The sequence below is a fragment of the Centroberyx affinis genome, unplaced genomic scaffold, assembly GCF_046629955.1.
Source record: "Centroberyx affinis isolate AG114_WGS23_722 - 3 ecotype Tasmania unplaced genomic scaffold, CSIRO-AGI_Caff_v1 ptg006392l_1, whole genome shotgun sequence".
In the NCBI taxonomy this organism is placed as follows: domain Eukaryota; kingdom Metazoa; phylum Chordata; class Actinopteri; order Beryciformes; family Berycidae; genus Centroberyx; species Centroberyx affinis.
Window position 1 is genome coordinate 11710 of NW_027283247.1, and position 20652 is coordinate 32361.

Below are 20652 nucleotides of genomic sequence, written 5' to 3' on the forward strand. Positions count from 1 at the left end.
ACAGTAGCATAGTAGGAAGACGGTGTATTTTGTAACAGCGTGAAGCTTAAGATGTGCTACTTTATTATCGTGGATGTTTGTTGTCACCTGACGCAAAGGCGAATAATAAATGATTCACCTCAGCAGCAGTGAAATCTTTTATGGACAGTCTCACCGGCGAAGAAGGGGAAATGGAGACGAGATAAGATAAGAACAAGTGCGATACTGAGCAAAGCCCGCTGCTTCCAGTGATGTCCAAAGGTAATGTGTTCAGTATTTTACTTAAAAAATGTGATTATTTCCTGCCGATGAACGTATTTTAACCTATTGATCTGCTGTCCTCGTGAGTCCCACAACCGTCTCAGGACCGACACAGGGCTTCAGACCTTGACGGGAGCTGTCAGTCGCAAGTGATGCTGTTTTGTGGGTTGATGAAATAAAATCAGCCGTGCAAAATAAAATAAGAAAAAAAAAATAAAAATTAGCACGACAGTAATTTTTACGACAGTTGATATCCGTTTACGTTCTTCTGATGATGCATTGAGGCCTAGGTCAGGTCGCTTGGTATCAACAGAAATTAAAAGTCTCTCTATCAAGCTAGGTAGCCCACTATTAAGGATTCAGGCCATTGAGACAGCTGGAAAAGCCACAGGATCAGAGAACTTTTCAAAGGTATTATTAATAGTATCTAAAGCAGGAGATAATCAGGCTCTTTTTTTTTTAAGGCTGGGAATAGTGTCAGCACACCTGCAATGAACAGGTTCATTTTGAAATAAGAAAGAAAAAAAGAAAAGTTGAGAATGATTTCATGACCCTGATGTGCATATATTTGTGTTGCCACTCTAGGACACGCCTCCAAGGAGAAAAAGACCCTATCAGTGCCGGTTATGGAGGAAGATGGACGCCCCTGCAGCCAATCCGAGTCAAACACCCAGTCAGCCGTGGGCGGGCCAGAACGGCTGGTCTGCTGCTTCCACTCAAGGACCCCCCTGCAGCCCCCTACCCAGCTTTCAGCATCTCAGCCTGGGCTCGCCTTCTGACCGGAGTCCCTCCTACGTCGACCTGCAGCCGTCCATCCGGGACAATCGCAGCAACTACATCACCTCATCGTCCGCCAACAAAACTCATTACAGTGCACTGTACCAAGCATCTCATGTTAGCAACAATTCGTCAGCCGCCACGCTGGCTGCCAACACCGCTGATCAGAACGCAGCTTTCTTTCTTTCAAATGCAAACCAAAGCCCTCACATTTCATCCGCGGTTCCAGTTGCATGCCACGGAAAAAATATACCTCCGTCTTCTCTTGCTCTATCAAATCAAAGGCCGCAGCCTAGCAGACCCCAACCCATGTCACTTTGCTCTTCCCACAGCCCTTATGAAGCAATACCCCCCTCTTTTCAGCCTCCATACACACACCAGAGTATACTGAATGGACTTCAGTCACCATATCAACAAGATCTGCCCATTAGCCCACCATCAGTCGGACAATGTGTAAACCAGGGGCCACAGAGCAAACCTCAACCTACTTTTGGGAGTGTGAATGTGGAGTCTCCTCCTCTGGCTGGAGGTGCTGGATACACACCTAGCCACGTCTCACCCACCTCTCCTGTCCAACAGCAACCTCAGTGGACACTTCCACCGCACTATAGGGGTAAGAGTTACCTGTAATACCTGCATGGCACACTGTCATGTTGCAGAGAAACACATGGGAGGCTGAGTAGCGTATTCACTGTGATTAAGACACCTGAACAAAATCATTTATGAATACACAGGATCTGATGAACTAGGCTGAACAGTTACTGCTCAGTAGTTCAGAAATCATTTCTATCAACAGTTAGAGGATAATGAGACAGATGACAACCAGGGCTATCAGAGAAACCACAGCACCTTATTGTTGGGGCAAGTTACTGAAAATTAGTAATTAGTTACAGTTACTAGTTACTTCTCTCAAAAAGTAATTGAATTACTTTACCAATTACTGCATAATAAAAGTGATTAGTTACTAGGGAAAGTAACTTTTGTGTTACTTTTAAATGTCTGCTTCAATTCTCTTATTAATGCACACATAGCTATATTATTTTAGTGTTGCTGTGGCACAGTGTGGGACAAGACAACTGTCACATTTTATCTATCATTGTACCCATTATCACTATGATGAAAAGTAAGTAGTGGAACAATAAAACACAATAGATATGTTTTGATAGGTGTATTTATTGTAGCCTCGAGAGGCCTTCAAATCAAGCATTAGTACACTCTTTTGGCAGTGTAAAATTAAATAACAACTGTTTCTCAGACATTTGTCGTGTTGTTTTTCTAGGTGCTTCAGAAGATTAGAAGTGCTAGTCTTTGATGTGGATAAAGTTTTCACACCTGCACATAGACTACAGCTCACCACTATATTTTTGTCCTTTATCTCGAGGAGGGGAAAATAATGTCCGTATTTCTAGGACAGTAAGCTCGAGCACCTGTCATTCTTTCAAACAAGTGGTGTAACCTGACTGAAAACAGACCTCAGACCGCAATATTGTAGTTTTGTGATAGGCCGACCAAGGATTTTGCCTCCATCTTCCCCTTCCGTTGTCTAACTTCTCCGTCTTTTCCTCAGGAGCCGTATACGAGTCTGTCCCTGATGCAGCTGCCCGTCCTTACAAAGAGCCATCACAGGACGGGAACATCATGCCGCCGGTGGGGGAAATAACAGCGCCAAAAACTCATTAATGGGCAAATCCACCCTCAAACACTTAAACACTGTTAAAAAAAAAGGCTGTTGGCGATGTAGCTTGGATTATGTGGGAAACGTAGGAAATCACTATCTTAATTAGGAGTAGATGAAGCAGGTTGAGGGAAAGTGGGTACACCAGAAAAGTAAATTCCAGCAAAAAAAAAACAACTCCTGGAATGTATTGAACATCACAGATTGATGACATGTAACATAAAATATAAAATTATTAACATTTTGGCATAATTCTGGCTGTGAACAGTCATGCTTTTTTACTGTATCTGTTTGACTGCCAGCAGGATATCACCTCAGCACAGTCTAGAAAAACAAAATCTCACACCGAAAAAGTTGCCCACCCTGTAATGGTATATGAAATGTTTAGGTGTGTTTGTACGCTAGTGAGTTGTCACATCTTCTCTCTCTAGTCCCCCAACTCTGAGTCTCGTTATGGCCTGGACCCTAAGCTCCTGCCCAGCGCTGTAAGTCCTACTCTCATTCTCACTCTTCACTCTCATTTTTATCGTCTTTTCTTTCGTTTTTCCAAATCCTCTGACACTGCAACACCACTGCATAACCCACCCTTGACTGAAGTTTTACAATACTCTTCTTAATTGACAATATTCTACTTCTCTGTCTTTCTGTCTGCCTCTCTCTCTCTCTCTCTCTCTCTCTCTCTCAGGTGAAGGTGATGGCGGAGGACAGGGCACAGTGGCAGGGCAAAGTCTTTGTGTCAGAGCCCAGTTCCTCTCTTCCTCCTCTGGCAACCACTTCCTGTATCATAGAGGATCGAGGTGAACACATACACTTTTGTCTAGATCTGTGTTGCCGAGGCGTACGCCATGATTGTGCATTTTCTCGTTTTCAAACCTATCCCAGCTCCCCGTCGGTGTGGCTGGGCATTGTCAAGGAGTCAGTATCAATTTGATACAGACTATACTTTCTAGCATTGTGACATGTGATTATGTGCATTGTTGATATTGATTAGGGGACAAAGTGAGGCAAAACTCATTTTAATAACTCCATTCTTCTTAATTAGGCAAACTGAATGTAGGGAATGCAGACTTCTGTGTGAAATAACTAAAAAAACTTGTAATAAGATGTAAACGCATTGGAAATTCATAATTCTCTGCAAATTGCTAGTAAGCAGGCTCGGTTTTATCAGATTTTACCACAGGCTGTTGGAACAGTCAAGTGGTGTCTAGACAGTTACATGGGAATTCGTTATACTAGTGCAGTGGCCATTCGCTTTGAGCCCTGCTGCTGCACAGAGCGCTCTTCGCTTGTTTATTCAAAACTTATTAATATTGAACGTGTCGCGTGTCCAATCCGACACGTCCTTGGGTCCCCAGCAATACACCTGCCAAGTGTGAAGTAGATCGGACGAACGGTTCTCGAGATATGCGAAGGACACACATACAGACAGAGATTCCTTGCTTTATAGTATGATTATCAGGGTTTAAATCCAAACAATTGCTTTGTGATTAGCTGGCATTGGCTAACTGCTGCCAGCAATTATTATTGACAGAAGTAGTTTGGTCAAGTGGGGCCTCTGTACTTCTTGGAGCCACAGCGAAACGATCACTATAGTGCCACCTGCAGGAGTTGAGTCTTTATAAAGACAAAAAACAAAATGTGGGTTGCATGTATTGATATCAGAATTTACAGAATGAATTCTGAAATAGAAAAAATAATATCGCAATGTATTGGTGTATGTATAATTTTTTATTTTCACCCAGCCCTACCCATCATCATGCTGTGTTTCTCTGTACTTTAAACTAACCTCCACATGTGACTTTGTCTCTATTGAACTCCAGGTAACGCGAGTCCCTGTGCCATCCGCTCCACCTCCTACTGTGTGCCCAGTGAAGGCCAGATCGCCCTGCTCAGCCGCCTGCCCCTGGGAGCTCTGGTCACTCCTCTGGCAACACAAACCACTGGAGAGGTTTGGTGTTTTACTCAGTCACTGAAGAGATTTATTCTCTGTTGGCTTGATGCTGGATGTAAAACAATTTTGCATGCTTAGAGACCAAATGTTTTGATCGCCATTGATATAATCACGATTGTTAACATGTATAGCTTGTGTGTGTATGTATGTTTGTCCCTCCCAGCAGCCCCTGCCGGTACGCAGTGAGCCAGAGTGTGTGAGTGGTTGTGGGGACTGCGGGGCCTCCATGTGCCCCGCTATGGGCTGGCAGGACTGTGGCCAGAGGTTTTACTGCCCCTTCTGTGGTAAACTCAGTGAAGGTATGACACACAGTGCTGCCTTTGGACGAAACACTCACCTCTTTCCAAAGTAAAATAGCAAAATAGCATTTTTTACAGCTGACGTTCTTTCCCAGAGTGATTTAGAATGTGTGAATACATCAAGGTTCAGTGTCTTTCTCAAGAACACTTTGACAACACACATGGCTGTTAATGCACGCACGTTGTTTGATGCAGGGGTCGAACCTGTGACTTTTTATCTAAACGGTTGGTTTTTGGCTTTGTTAGCTAGCTAACTAGCCAGCAGGCTAATTTAACAAAGCAAATGATGTCTGTGTTAAAGGAATAGTTCACCCAAAAATGAAAATTCTGTCATCATCTACTCACCCTCATGCCAAATGAAACACAGGTGAAATTGTTAGTCCATATAAGACACAGGGAGGCTGCCAGCACAACTTGGTAGCAGCCTTCTCCAAAACAACTGAAGTCAATGGGGACCTGTTCTTTAGAGTTCCAAAACAAAAACAGCCAAACAATCACACTGTGAATAGAAAGACCTATACACCATTATTTGTTACAAATTAATCAGCTGTAGGTAAGATTTGCACTAAATGATGGTGTAAATATACTGTAGGTCTTTTTGGAACTCTGAAGAACTGGTCCCCACTGACTTCAGTTGTTTTGGAGAAGGCTGCTATGGAGTTGTGCTGCAGCCTCCCTGTGTGTTGTATGGACAAACTTCACCTGTGTTTCAACTGGCATGAGGGTGAGTAGATGATGACAGAATTTTCATTTTTGGGTGAACTATTCCTTTAACACACAGCTACTAGCAACTTCTAACGCTAGCTGCTAGCTATGTAAATGTTAGCTGTGTTCACAACAAGACCGTAATGGTTATGCAGCTAACCAGAAACTATGTAGCTAACAAGCTGACATCATCTAAACACAAATTTGATCAGATCTATCAGTCGTGAAAGGATCAGTTCCCAGTCAAAAACAGCACAGAAATGAACCATGTGTATTCCATACCGTTCAGACGACCAAATTCAAAGTTCAGAAATGAGCAGCCATTGCTGCCCAAAAGCTGCAGACCTCCACTCTGGCTGCCAGAAGGTGCGTTATGTCACCTGCAAGCCCTTTATAGAGAATAGACTGCATGGTTAACTGCCATAGTGTTGAACCTGATTGTAATTTCTGGCGTTTGTAGCCTGATTTTCATGCAGCAGCGGTGATCTCTGTTCTCCTGTATCTCAGTGCCGTGGCAACACTACCAGCCCACCAAAGGAGTGGAAGGTGTTCGGGTCGATAGAGACAAGAGGCCTGAACTCAGTACGGGATCCTATGAGATACTCAACTCTGAAAAGGTAAGATTGACTTTCTACTATTGTCAGTGTGTGTTAGTGTGTTATACATTACCTGCACTTGAATATGTGCATTGGCATGTGTGTGTATGTCTGTGGTGTGGTTTGAAGTGTGTGTGGCTGTATAGTACATGTGTGCGACAGGGATTGCCAAACATTTTCATGCCAAGCCCCCGCCGCCTCCCCCCGAATAGATCTACTTTAGGGCTCTACTTTAGGTGGGGTAATAACAGGGCGAGTGAAACCTCTGCTCCCAACAGTCATTCCTGTAACATTATCTCACTGTCCAATTTTCAAAATAGTAAAACAATAGGGTAATTAAACTATTCATTTTGTAATGAAATAATTAAATATTCTCAGACTTTTTTTCTTCTCTTCTAATGTTCTGTTGCGCTGTTCTGTTGTGCGTTTCCTCACACTACATACAGGTGATGCTGTCAAATGGGGCTAAACTAACTCCGAAAAACCAAAACTGGGGGGAGCAGGGGGCAAAGTATTATTTTATTCTATAGTAATTAATGACCTAAGGACAGATAATAAGAAACTGATGCCTAAAATGTGAGGGGGCATCCAGTAAACATTTCATTCTGTTTCTTGTTTATTTAATTTCATTTATTTATGTATTTATTTGCGTTGAACCCCAATTCGGAAAAAAATATGGTGAAAGCTGCTGTTCCATGTGTGGCAGTGTGTCTGTGTGTGTGTGTATGTGTGTGTGTGTGTGTGTGTGTGTGTTAAATTATTGTTGTGTTTCATCCCAGGGTGAACCTGCTGCACTGCTCCTAGCCATAGATGTGTCCGCCTCAGCGCTGAGAGGAGGACATTTGGACTTTGTAACACAACAAATACACACTCTGCTCACCTCTCTGAATAGGTACAACTCTCTCACACACACACACACACACACACACACACACACACACACACACCTACTTAATGGTATTCCTACGCAGATCTGGAAAGTCTGGAAGATAAATTTGATCATCTTCCAGGATTGTACAAAAAGTCTAGGGAAGAAGTATGTGGAAAAATCAGTGTTGGGTCAGTCCCAATACGCCTACAATATATATGCAAATGTACTCAGCTGTAGACCCTACTGTCCTATCACATGTTGGGATATGTGAGTGTATGTGCTGACACTTTCAGGCTTACTATGCATTTATGAGCTATCAGATATATCAGAAGAAATTTCACATGAATGCCCTCCAAAGTCGGACAATGAAGTCAGAAATATTTGCTTCCTGAGCTTATCAGTTATGACGCAGTGGTGACTGCAGTGGTGAATGCTGATTTGTTTGAATGAAGTTCGTCAAAATTAGCTTATTAAGCTGCAGGAGGTCTATATTTGTTTATTGTATTGGGTTTGATTTTACGAAAAAAATAGCACATGAACGCAACACCGTTTATGAGCAGCTTTGGAAGTCCCAGGGCGTCGTTGTAAAAGAGGGCAGCCGCTCTCAATTGACCACCTTGAATTAATATTGGCAATAATAAAAGTCGGACCTTCCTACCAGCACATGAACGCATCATAAAGTCAGGATATGCATCATCTCAAGGACATGTACATCGTGACATGAGTTAGTTAATGTGCGCAATGTCTGACACCTTTAATGTCTGTCGAGCTGAGGCTAGCAGTTATAGTATTTCTCAAGAGGAAGGAATGCTGTTATTACATAATAATAATAATAATAATATAATAATACATTTTATTTGTATAGCACCTTTCAAAACATGGTTACAAGAGTGCTTCACAACACCAAAAATAAAAACAGAATCCAACAAAATGACAATAAAATAAAAGCATAGGATCAATAGAATTGATTATTAGACATGCACAGCAATTAAGTAAAAGCGCATCTAAAAAAGTGCGTTTTTACATGCATATATCATGTTTCTGTGGATTTGTCATTCTCTTTATTTGCTTACCTTTCTGTATGATCCTGTCCAGATGTATTATAGTTACAGGAGGCATACTGTTCTCTCTCAACAGTGGCCCCTTTTTTATTCTAGTTTGTACAGACTAGTACAACAAACACTAGTGTGCAGTCTACCGTCCCGAGGTCCCTGGGAAAATACAACCCATGAATCATCATATGTCAATCATCGTTATGGCAGCAATGTCTTCTGCGGGATCATACGGAAAGGCACGATGCATGGCACTCATTTTCACTACATTAACACTATGGACATATGGTGACAAAGCAGTTTCTGTATGATATAGGCCTAATATCTTTATTTATATAGCACCTTTAATAACAGAGTTTACAAAGTGTTTTTGGCAGTCAAAATAAAAGCAGAATACTCTAAATGAATTTGTAAAAGCAATGGATCAGTGTGAAACAGGAATTAAATGAAGAGAAGAGGAGGAGAGGACAGAGGTGGAGAAAGAGCAACATCTTATTTATATTCTATTTTTCTTTGCTGTATCCTCTTTCTGTTTTCTGCTGCAACAATCCAGTTTCTCCACGGGAATCTCTAAAGTTGAATCTTATTTATCCGATCTGTTGCAGGGAGGACGGTGCTGCCCGGTCAGACGTCCGGGTCGGTTTGATGACCTACGACAGCAGGATCCACCTGTACGACCTCAGCCCCGCCCTGTCCCGCCCGCACATGCTGGTCGTCACGGAGACGGAGGACCTGCAGCTTCCTGTGAGGGAGGGGCTTCTGGTGTCCCTCAAAGACTGCATAGACAGCATTGACAGGTGACAGATATATTTTGTAAACGTCTACATGCTGAACTGATATGGTAAAAGTGCTTTATTGTCCTCATCTAACTTGTTATACCTCATCCTTATAGGTAGCAGCCTACTTTTTATGTAATGTTCTACTGTTAAAACTGCATTATGCAAGATTATTATGTAAAAATGCACCTGTCTTCTCAGCCAAAATCACAAAGTTGGGCTGCAACAGAGAGGAGTGTCCCATCTCTCGGTATTGAAGTCCTCAAAATTCAAACAGTTACCTCTTGAAGCCATTTGGGGTCGCCGACAGTGCAGCTTTAATTACTCCTCAGTGTAACTGTCTGTTGTGTGTTTGTGTCCAGTGTGTTGCAGCTCATTCCTCTGTTCAGTCCAGAGTGTGATGACTCCAGTGGAGTTCCTCTGGATCTGCCTGTGAAAGCAGCGCTGGCCATACTGCAGGTCAGTAACCACAACACAAACACTGACCAGTCCCTAGTCAAAGTCTGTTTAAAGTTTATTTTGTACAGTATGTACTGGGGCTCCACAATTATGGATAATAAAAGAATAATCCTGATTAATATGGAGGCTATTGTGACCACAATTGATGGTTTGTGGGAGAAAAGTTATTTTACTGCATTGTTTGCATCCTCTATTTACATCTTGACTATTTTCAATTACAGTGGACGCGGCAAAAATAAATGAAATGTTTCAATACAGCCGATATGCCAATGTTGAGATATTTGATTATACACGATTAATTGTGAAGCTCTAGTATGGATTAAGTGGCGTCATGTGCTATAAAGAACGTTGTGGAAGCATTTGTTCTGTACTGTTTACTTCCATAGATGCTTTTGTTGTTGATCTTTTTGTTGGTTTCCTATTACACCCGGACAGTGTGAGGAAAACACTGTGATCTTTTGTGAGCTGTTGGTGTGAGAATCTAAAGACTTTATTTTGTTGGTTTCTAGGCGATGAGTTGTCCAGGCAAACTGCTGATCTTCCATACTGCCCCTCTGATAGAGAGGGGACACACACACTCCTCCTCAGGGTTCTTTGGCTCCAACAAACCAAAGGTAACACACACATACACACATACAGTACAAATATACTCACACACCCATTCAACTCTAAACGCTAATTCATTAGGGACAACAGGGGCAAACAAACAGAGAATTTCCCTACAGGGATCATTAAATATCACAGTATTATTATTACATTACTAATTCCCTCCTTTTTCGTTTTGTTTTTCCAGTCCATCTTTCAGCCATCGGAGCTAGCTGTCTCACTGGCCAAGGAGTGCGTCAGTCAGGGCTGTGGCGTGCACCTGTTTGTCCTCTCCCAGCAGGATGTGGGCGGGGCTTGGCCGGGGCACGTTCCATATCTAACAGGTGGAGCTCTGCACACCTACAGCCACCTCCAGGTACAGCGGCTGCTCTTCCCAGCGCTGGAAATAGCATGAAAGTCGCACACGCACCTCTGCACCGATCATTATTTTAGCCTATCAACCTATCTGAAGAAGTTTTGAAGTTTTGTATGTGTAACTAACAATCATCTGTTTATGTTAATATACTGTATATGCAATCACTACAGGACTAGCCGCTGTCGTAAACATGAGTGTGCAGTTTACTGAGGTCACGTTACATGATTTCTGGGTATAGAAGTCCTCAAAACTCAAACCGTTACCTCTCACTTGTGGAGTGGAGTGGAGTTGGATGTTCCAGTGCGGACTGATTTTATTTATTTCCTCAACAGGGGGAACTGGACAGGGAGCGCTTCAGCACCGATCTGAGGAGGACTGTGGAGACGGACACAGGCTACAAGGCTCAGCTCAGGATTTATGTCAGCAAAGGTGAGAGAGAGAGAGAGAGAGAGACTGATTATAGCTGATTATCAAATCCAAGAACGAGTGAGTCGATACTTGTCCTTGTGTGCTTGTGGAGAAAGTTCTCAATCTCAATCTCACAATCTCCTCATGAAAGTGAACAGAGAAGCTTCCTTACAGTTTGAGATGGACTGTGTGCTTCAGGTCGCGCGTGTGATTAATTAAGACACACAGCTGTTCATTTTCCAACCTGTTAACCCGGCTCTGTACTGCGGACTACAGCACTGCTCGGACATGATGCGTCGTTCTCGCAATGAATCTTGGGGCTTTCACTTCGTTCTCGTCGGTCAAGTAAATTTCCTGGATCTTTATTAGTCCTCTGTCCTCTCGTTCTTTTGTTTTCGGTGGTTAGATATTATATAAAACGCACAAGAACACATATTGAGAAAGAGCCTGTGTGTACGATTTTTCTAGCTGATATCCCTTCAAAATCCCTCTGATAACATTATTATTTCCCGTTTCCCCAGACTTGCGTGTGTCCGGCTGTTATGGACTGTTCATCCCTGGGCCTAGCCCCTGTCAGGTCGCCATGGCAACCCTTGATTGGCGAACAACGCTGGCGGTGGAGCTCACACACACCAGACCTCTGGATGAGAAGAGGGGTGCAGCCATACAGGTGGGTAGAGCGGAGTCGGGATAGGATTGGATGTTTTTTTTGGGGTTTTTTTTGCCAGTTTACATAAAAAATGTGTTGGATTTACAAAACTGTGACTTTTGTAATACGTTTTTACTCCACTGTCCAGGGCCTGCTGATGGAGTGGGGGGTTTACTGACTACTTTTCAACTGATAAATGGATGTTGTTTTAACATTTAAAGAGTTTGGTTTCAAAATGAGATATCCACCATTTGGAGGAAAGCATGAAAACAAATGATTTTACTTTTTTAAGGCAAGTAGGTAACTCAAAACCCTTGGTTGCCAATGTAATAACATTTAAAGACTGTTGTATATCCTTTTAGAAGAAAAGTAATCATAACCTGAACTTCATCATTCAGTATCTATAAGGATATACAACATTTTGGATGCTCCTCAGTTGCAATTTCACTACTGAATATCAGACATTATAGACAAGATGGTTTCCGTTCGGTTTAACTTGCTCATTTTATAGATTACCACCATATAACCCTCTTCTTCTTCCTCCTCCTCCTCCTCCATCTCCTTCCTGTTTCCCAGGTTGTAGTGTCTTACAGCACCCAGACAGGAGACAGGAGGACCAGGGTTCACACTCTGACCCTGCGATGCTCACGCCACCTGCTGGACGCTTTCCGCCACTGCCAGGCTCAAACACTACTTGCCTTCTACTGCAAGAAGAGTAAGGAATTCATGCTGTAGATTAGTGGATTATTCAGCAATAAGACCAGTGTTAAAAAAAAACAAAAAAACAGTGCTTATTAACCATGACATCAGAATCATAATATTGAGCTTTCTATTCCAAAATACTATGTAAATATTATATACACAAATTATATCAATTTTGGAGAAAAAAAAAAAACATTTTGCATGCTTGGAACTTAATTGCCCTGCATGTTGAAGTTTTGGAATGAACTTTTGCATGAATATAGGTCAAGCTTGTGCCAATTTTAAGTTCCAAATATGCAGAATACATTCACAAGTATGCAAAGTAGAATTACAGGTACAAGGTCAAGTACAAAGCAAAGCTGTGGTCACAATTTTCAATAAAGCTATTAGTGTAAATATGATGTCATTAAAGGTAACATTATAAAACATCCATATGTCATGGTCAGATTAATTGTGATACCTTGGTATGATTTCTGTAAACAACAGCAACCATTTTAGTGCTGTTGTTTCTCAAAATTAAGACTTTTCTCTTTGTCTTTACTGAAGAAGACAAACATGTTGGAAGTGATTTTTCCATCGGCTTTTCACTCTTTCCACCATCTGTCGTTGCGAGAAACACTGAAAGCTTTAGCTCTGTTTGCTCTGGAGGAACAGCGCCCTCTTCCTGTTTTGTGCCATAAAGCAGATTAAAACCGCATTAAACCGTAAAACAGATTCCTTGCCAAATCGGTGACACACAATGTAAAATGCAGTGTAGAAGCCGGTAGAGGCTGACAGTCTTCCTGGTGATGGTCTCATTTGTTTGCACTAATTATACTTATGACTAAAAATGAATGTGGTAATGATTTATTGAGGTTAAAATGTTGAGGTTAAAATGTGACACCTTGTAGGAACTTTAAATTAGCCCAGTAGGATAAGATGCATTTGTGGTCTGCTGTGCCTGTCCAGTGTACTGTGCAGCGCTGGAGCGCCCTCTGCAGGAGCTGAGGGAGGAACTGCAGACGGAGGTGACAGAAGCGTTGGCCTCCTACCGCAAACACTGCAGCTCCGCCTCAGTGTCTACTGGACAGGTGAGGTTCAGACAGACCACACACACAGATACATGACTGCAGTGAAAACACACACTCTATCAAACCTGTTATAGTTACACATTAAAACATGCTGCCTTCAAAATCACATTTTGGAATTTTGGATTGGATTTGGATTTTGGAAAATTCTGGAGTTTTAGGAGCATAGAGACTCTCTAGCTTTAATATAACTAAAGTTTTATTCCTGTCCTTTATAACCTTTTTGCTCTTTGTTTTCCATCTACACGCCTATTCTTCACTGCTGTGGTGCTGCTGTGGTTTCCCCTCAGGGAAATTCCCCTGAAGTTCATCTTATTTTATCTTTCTGTTTCTTCACCACAAATCACAAACTGAAGTAGGCCATGAGTTAAATTTGAAACTACTTGATCTCACATACTCTGTGTGTGTGTGTGTGTGTGTGTGTGTGTGTGTGTGTGTCCTAGCTGGTCCTCCCTCAGTACCTGCGAGCCCTCCCGGTCTACATCAACAGTCTGAGGAAGAGCGAGGTGCTGCTGCCGGGCCTGAGGAGCTCCGTCCACCAGCGGCTGCAGCAGCGCTGCCAGGTGCTCAGCATGGACGCCTGCAGCACCGCCTCACACTTCTACCCCCTGCTGCTGCCGCTGGTCAGTACGACACACACACACACACACACACCACTCTGTGTTGATTAGGGTGAGACCGATATATAATATCAGGCCGATATTCTGCCCTGCAAAGCTAAAGAGCAAGACAGAGTAAAACTGAGAAAGATTACTTCATTATCTTCATCTTCATCGTCTCCTGAAGAGACACAAAAGTACTTTTAATGAAGAACTTTGTAACTTAACTATTTACGCTTTAAGATAAGTAACAAGTAAAGTAACTAATTTTAAAAGTAACTTTCCTCAACATTGCATATAATATTGAAGTAGCAACCTTGGCATTACCTCTTTTTGCCTTGTAGAAAGCCAGATGTTTCTTACAGCCTCTACATCTCTGTAGAGATTCTGGTTGATGATTTTCCCTCCCGCTCGCCTGCAGCCGCTGTCAGCCGGCGGCTCCGGTGACTCCGGCCCTCCAAGCCTGGAGGAGGCGCTACGCTGCAGCGCCGCCTGCCTGGAGCCCAGGGGCCTCTATTTGGTCCACGGGCCCCTCGCCCTGCTGCTGTGGGTGGGCACCCATGTCCCGGCATGCACCCTGGTCCAGCTCTTCAACGCCAGCGGCTTCTCGTCCCTGCCCTCCGGAGAGGTGAGCGTGATTCGAGGGAAGGAGGATGGAGACTGGAGGGGAAGAGTGAGATGGAGTCAAGTCAAAATTCGAGTTTATTCATAGAGCACATTTCATACAGGGATTTCACAAACATGAATACAATTAAAAACAAGTGAAATACTCACATTTATGAGCTGGTAATTCCCCGGCCATGCTTTTATCAATGACGCCATATTCTGTGCGTGCTCACAGAGAGGTCACAAGGTCAAAGGTCAAAGGAGGAGGTAGTGGAGGAAAGGAGGAGGTAGTGGAGGAAAGGAGGAGGTAGTGGAGGAAAGGAGGAGGTGGTGGAGGAGAGGAGGAGGTAGTGGAGGACAGGAGGAGGTAGTGGAGGAGAGGAGGAGGTAGTGGAGGAAAGGAGGAGGTAGTGGAGGACAGGAGGAGGTGGTGGAGGAGAGGAGGAGGTAGTGGAGGAAATACTCATTACAAGGAGGGAGGAGGAGGTAGTGGAGGAAATACTCATTAAAATACTTAACATTTATGAGCTGGTAATTCCCCTGCCATGCTTTTATCAAGTTTTGTCAATGACGCCATATTCTGTGCATGCTCACAGAGAGGTCACAAGGTCAAAGGTCAAAGGAGGAGGTAGTGGAGGAGAGGAGGAGGTAGTCGAGGAAAGGAGGAGGTGGTGGAGGAGAGGAGGAGGTAGTGGAGGAAAGGAGGAGGTAGTGGAGGAAAGGAGGAGGTGGTGGAGGAGAGGAGGTAGTGGAGGAAAGGAGGAGGTAGTGGAGGAAAGGAGGAGGTAGTGGAGGAAAGGAGGAGGTGGTGGAGGAGAGGAGGTAGTGGAGGAAAGGAGGAGGTAGTGGAGGAAAGGAGGGGGTAGTGGAGGAGAGGAGGAGGTGGTGGAGGAGAGGAGGAGGTGGTGGAGGAGAGGAGGAGGTAGTGGAGGAAAGGAGGGGGTAGTGGAGGAGAGGAGGAGGTGGTGGAGGAGAGGAGGAGGTAGTGGAGGAAAGGAGGGGGTAGTGGAGGAAATACTCATTACAATTCTCAACATTTATGAGCTGGTAATTCCCCTGCCATGCTTTTATCAAGTTTTGTCAATGACGCCATATTCTGCGCGTGCTCACAGAGAGGTCACAAGGTCAAAGGTCAAAGGAGGAGGTAGTGGAGGAGAGAAGGAGGTAGTGGAGGACAGGAGGAGGTAGTGGAGAGGAGGAGGAGGTAGTGGAGGAAAGGAGGAGGTAGTGGAGGAAAGGAGGAGGTAGTGGAGGAGAGGAGGAGGTAGTAGAGGAGAGGAGGAGGTACAGTAGTGGAGGAGAGGAGGAGGTAGTGGAGGAGAAGGAGATAGTGGAGAGGAGGAGGTAGTGGAGGAGAGGAGGAGGTAGTGGAGGAGAGGAGGAGGAGGTAGTGGAGGAGAGGGGGAGGTAGTGGAGGAAAGGAGGAGGTAGTGGAGAGGAGGAGGTAGTGGTTTTTAGAGTTTTAGGATGCACCCTGAATGTTTTGTGTGTGTGTGTGTGTGTGTGTGTGTGTGCGTGTGTGTGTGTGTGTGTGTTCCTCCAGACCAAGCTGCCTGCTCTGGATAACCCTCTGTCCTCCAGTATTCGCTCCCTCATCGACTCGCTGGACTCCCAGGCTCCCTGCACCCGCAAGGTGAGCCGCCGGAGCGTTACAGCTCTCCTGCTGCTGCCACTCAGCACACACTTCAATATGTGGACAGGGATTTCAATCAGTCATACAAGTACAAGTAAATGCATCTGCCTCCTAGTGGCAATTCCAAGTAAGACATTTGGGATATTTTTGCGGGCTCCGGTGTTTCCCACTTGGCATCAGGAGCTGCAGCAGTGTGTCAACACAGGCGGCAAACACTGCCGCTAATCCACCAGCAGTCCAAGACAATATGAATCAAAATGTTCACACTAATACAATCGACCCTGCTTACGAAAAGCGAGAAATGTCTGCTGCAGTTTATTTACGGCTGATTTTAATCTTAACTTGGTAACGACAACAGTTCAGACCTTACGAACGCCATCTTGGATGCATGGTCTTAAAGTTAGCAGCAAAGATATTTGAGGCTAATTCAGATTACGTTACGTTACACACCAGGAAGACCAACACTCTCTGACACTTTTCGTCTAGGGCTGAACGATTTTGAAAAAATATCTACCGGTAATTGCGATTATTTTTGACTGATATTACAATTGCGATATGATTTGCGATATTAGAGGGAGTGATAATTTTTACATCATTATTCTCGTTTTCATTGAAAAACGTATTAAAATGATTATGGTGTGATTTTTGCGGAGATCTGCACAAAACAAAGATGTTTTCTTAAGTCTGTAGAATATGATGTGTAGGCCAGGACATCTCTGCAGCACCACAATATTTAATTTAAAATGGTATTTTGACACACATTTCGCCTTTAACAAATATTGCGCCTCCTGCGATTTGAAAATTGCAGTAGGCCATATTGCGATTTCGATAAAATTTCGATTAATTGTTCAGCCCTACTTTCGTTGGTGCATTATTTTGTTTGTCAGGATCTTTATAAGCTGACAGAGATGAGTCATATTATTATTCGGGAAATCCAGACACAGCCGCAATAATTCAATAACTGAAGTGGAACTAGGTACAAAAATTTAATGACCGGGAGAATTTCAGAACTGGATTTTTGCCCAAGTTTGATTGGTTCTCGTGCCGCTGCACTCATTTGCATATTATTGAACTATTTCAGTTGTTTTCATCACATCGTGTTCCTGATTTGTGTCGTCAGGTATCGCATCATTCTGTGCGCTCGCCGTTACTCGCTTCTCCTAGACAGTGACTGGAGGCAAATCGTTCACCTCATGAAATTGGCGTCTTCTTGTGTCCCACCGGCATTTCAATCAGGAGAGACTCGGCTGAACGCTCGAATTAAAAACTTTATTCATGACATGAAACAAGATGTAAACTTTGTTGTAAGCTCCATGGAGGAACTCCTCCCGTTCGTGAAGTTAGGAGTACATCTGGGATAGACGTAGGAATTAGGACGTTCCCCCTGGGGAGTGACGTCTAACTCTGATTGGTTCTCTGGAAAAAGAGGGAAAGTGTTCACCAGCTCTGATTGGGTAAAGAGAAAGCATGAATGAATGACAAGTAGTCTTCCTGATCGAAATTGCGTAATACTTCACTAGAACAGTGACGGACTGGGGACCTGTCCCCGCCACATTCCACCCAATGCATGCTGGGATCATAGGCTCCAGCTCCCCGTGACCCTGAGAAGGGAATAAGGAAAAGGGAATATGGGTAAAGAGAACGATTGAAAGTAATTTTGGTGTGATCTAGGAATTGAAGCTTATTCTGCTGTTGCACTCGATGGATAAAATAAGAGTTCAGTGCAGGAGAGACAGGAGAGATCTGCCTTCTGAACATTAGGTCTTTGCTGGAGGTCCCAGACGGTGTCAGAGCTGACAGACCTGTCACACCTGTCTGTCCATCACCCCCCCACCACCACACACACACACACACACACACACACACACACACACACACACACACACACACACCCCTCCACCTCTGTTACCTCTTCCTGCACCGCACTTGAACTCCAGAGTGAACTGAACTCATGTCAGGATAAATGACATGAAGTCTGTCCTGACAGCTGGTGTGTGCTGATGTGTGTGTGTGTGTGTGTGTGTGTCTGTGTGTGTGTGTGTGTGTGTGTGTCTCTCTCAGCTGTGGGTGGTGAAGCAGGGCGACAGCTGTGAGGAGGCCCTGCAGCGCCACCTGGTGGAGGACAAGAGCCCCAACGGCGGAGCGTCCTACGCCGACTTCCTCTACCATCTGCACGTCAACTCTGTCAGGCTGCTGCAGTGACCGCACACACACACACACACACACACACACACACACACACACACACACACACACACACACACACACAGCCTCCTCATATTTTCTGTCCTCTCTGGGTGTGTTATGTCCAAGAAATGCTGGCATTCGCTGCACCGTGCTCTAAGTATTATTTTTCTTCTTATCATTATTATTATTGTTATTATTATTATTACAGGAGATTACAGGAGCCGGGCCACAGCTGCCCAGTTTTCAGAGCATCAGACAATGCATGGGGACATTTTAAGCGATACAGAGTTTTATTTATGCGATCGATTGCTGTGAATATTTTTTGTATTGTGTGTTGTGTTGGGTGTGATTCTTTGACAGTATGCTGCGGCTGATCGGGCCTGAAAAACGTGTTCATGATGTTAATTTATTCCAGTGTCATGGCAACTCTCTAATCCCCTGCCTGAGATGTGTGTGTGTGTGTGTGTGTGTGTGTGTGTGTGTGTGTGTAATGCCTATGTACTGTATGTGTGTATACTCTCATCTACTGGAAAAAAAATAAAAATAAAGACGAAATTCAACTTGACCGCAACTTTTCTGCGCTTTGGTGCTCAGTGAGAATATTAGCGGGTGATGTGCATCCAGGGAGGAGCGGACGGGCTTTAACGCTGTTTCATTAACATCGAGTGGAACTGTTTTCTAATTAACGCTGGGAGCAACGAACTCGGGAGGTCAACCAATCCTGCAGCAGCACACGGGTACATGACTTGAGGAAGCAGGGAGGGGAACTCCCTAATGAGCAGTAGTGGCAAATAAAGCTAATTGGGAGCAATTATGTTGCATCAGTCCTAGCTGTGAGGCTTCTTAATGGCCGAGGGAAGGCAAGGCAAGGCAGCTTTATTTGTATAGCACATTTCATACACTGGGGCAATTCAAAGTGCTTTACAGAGTGATAAAAATACAGTAAAGGTAAAAGATTTACAATTTAAAAAGTGCAAAAGTACAGACAAGAGATACAAAAGATAAAAGACTTAAAAAGTAAACTAGTGCAGTTCAAATCAAATGAGGTAGAAAGATGAAAGAACACAACAAATACTCCCACTTTTAGATGCACATTGTGAGTGAACCCATATGTTTTTCTGTAATTTTCTTTTCCCCTATCCTTCCTGATTCTACTCTTGATCTGATCGGAAGGGGGGAAGGGAAGGAGGGAAGGGAAGGAAGGAACACTGAGGCATGAGGATGTAGTGGAGAGTCTGATTTTTATTCATGGGTTTAGAGTTTTTAGCTTCATACAAATCTTCATGATAGAAATTCACAGCTTGCATCAGTATTTATAGTATCAAACTGATGTAAGTGACATGAGGATTGGGTGTTTCACTTTGGGGGGAAAAACAATAAATTGAGGTTTTTCTGGAAGTATAATTTTAGGTTTTTGTTTTTCATTCACCACTACATCTCTGCTTAGCTGCCAGTCAGGAAAAACAAGACTAACCCAAAACATTCAGACCTGTAGGCACAGCAGATATTTTATGTAAAAGTGTATCCTCCTATAAAATAAACAGGGTTGTCTTTTCACTTGTAATATTTGTCACGGCGGTTCCAGGTGGCACCATCAGAGATATAGCCTATAGTCAATGTCTTCTCTCTTTTCTTTTTGCACTGTGGACTTGCTTTTGTGAGTCTGTGTCACCCTTAAAACACTTTGGGTGCAGTGTCACCCCTGCTGGAGTCACACTGAGAAGATCTGGACTGGTGGAGCTAAGGTCAGACTGCCGGCCTACTGTATGTTCTGTTCTTTTATCTATCTCTAAGGAAAGGAAACACTAAACTAAGCTTTTTTTTTTATCATCTTGAATATACTAGAAGGCTGAGAGAAATGTCAGTGGGTCAAGTGACACCTCCTGCATGTCATGCCTGTGGAAAGAAATTCATTTTTGCAGCGATAACATTTAGTGCAGTTACAGCCTGCACAGTGCTCCCTAATGAGAAATCACTATAGTATTCCTATAGTGATTTATAATTTGTCTGTGGAACTGAATGGAGAGTTTATAGCGACCTTGTTTTATTTTGAGGTGTTTTTTAATCTTCAACAGTATCCCTATAATATTCCTATAGGGACTTATGTTGTGTCTAGAGTACTGAATAGAGAGTTTATAGTGACTTGCACTTCACAGTAGTTTCATGTTCTATGGTATCCCTATAATATCCCTATAGTATTCCTTGGGACTCAGTTTTGCTGTGATATTTGTGTAATATCCTTCTAAAATGTATTACAGGATCACTATAGTTGGTTTTGGTAAGTTTTGTAGAGAAACCAGAGAAAACGTTTAAAATCGTCCGGCTTGAATCCAGTTAAACACACGCATACACAACGCGCATGGCGGCACATTTTGAAAGCACAAACCACCTCACTCATATTTGCCCCTATTTGGAAGTGCGCACCGTACAGACGGGAGG

The 20652-nt window shown here is 43.5% G+C and overlaps 1 protein-coding gene across 1 annotated transcript; it reads left to right on the forward strand.

Moving 5' to 3' along the window:
* Positions 1–22: 22 nt before the first annotated feature.
* LOC139638481 (protein transport protein Sec24C) lies at positions 23–18368 on the forward strand. The gene is made up of 21 exons (XM_071512624.1): positions 23–240; positions 826–1630; positions 2585–2664; positions 3124–3177; positions 3378–3489; positions 4513–4640; positions 4807–4942; positions 6155–6264; positions 7023–7135; positions 8772–8963; positions 9305–9401; positions 9911–10015; positions 10195–10362; positions 10695–10791; positions 11292–11440; positions 11996–12134; positions 13070–13191; positions 13632–13815; positions 14219–14415; positions 15937–16026; positions 18088–18368. The coding sequence occupies exons 2-21, from the start codon at positions 877–879 to the stop codon at positions 18226–18228; spliced, it is 3168 nt and encodes a 1055-aa protein (XP_071368725.1). The 5' UTR covers positions 23–240; positions 826–876; the 3' UTR covers positions 18229–18368.
* Positions 18369–20652: the final 2284 nt, after the last annotated feature.

Bases quoted from the DNA above. Each gene is read 5' to 3' on its own strand.
- LOC139638481 (XM_071512624.1), top strand. From the start codon at position 877: ATGGACGCCCCTGCAGCCAATCCGAGTCAAACACCCAGTCAGCCGTGG. The intron at 1,631-2,584 runs GTAAGAGTTACC...TCTTTTCCTCAG, and splicing joins ACTTCCACCGCACTATAGGG to GAGCCGTATACGAGTCTGTC. The intron at 16,027-18,087 runs GTGAGCCGCCGG...TGTCTCTCTCAG, and splicing joins AGGCTCCCTGCACCCGCAAG to CTGTGGGTGGTGAAGCAGGG.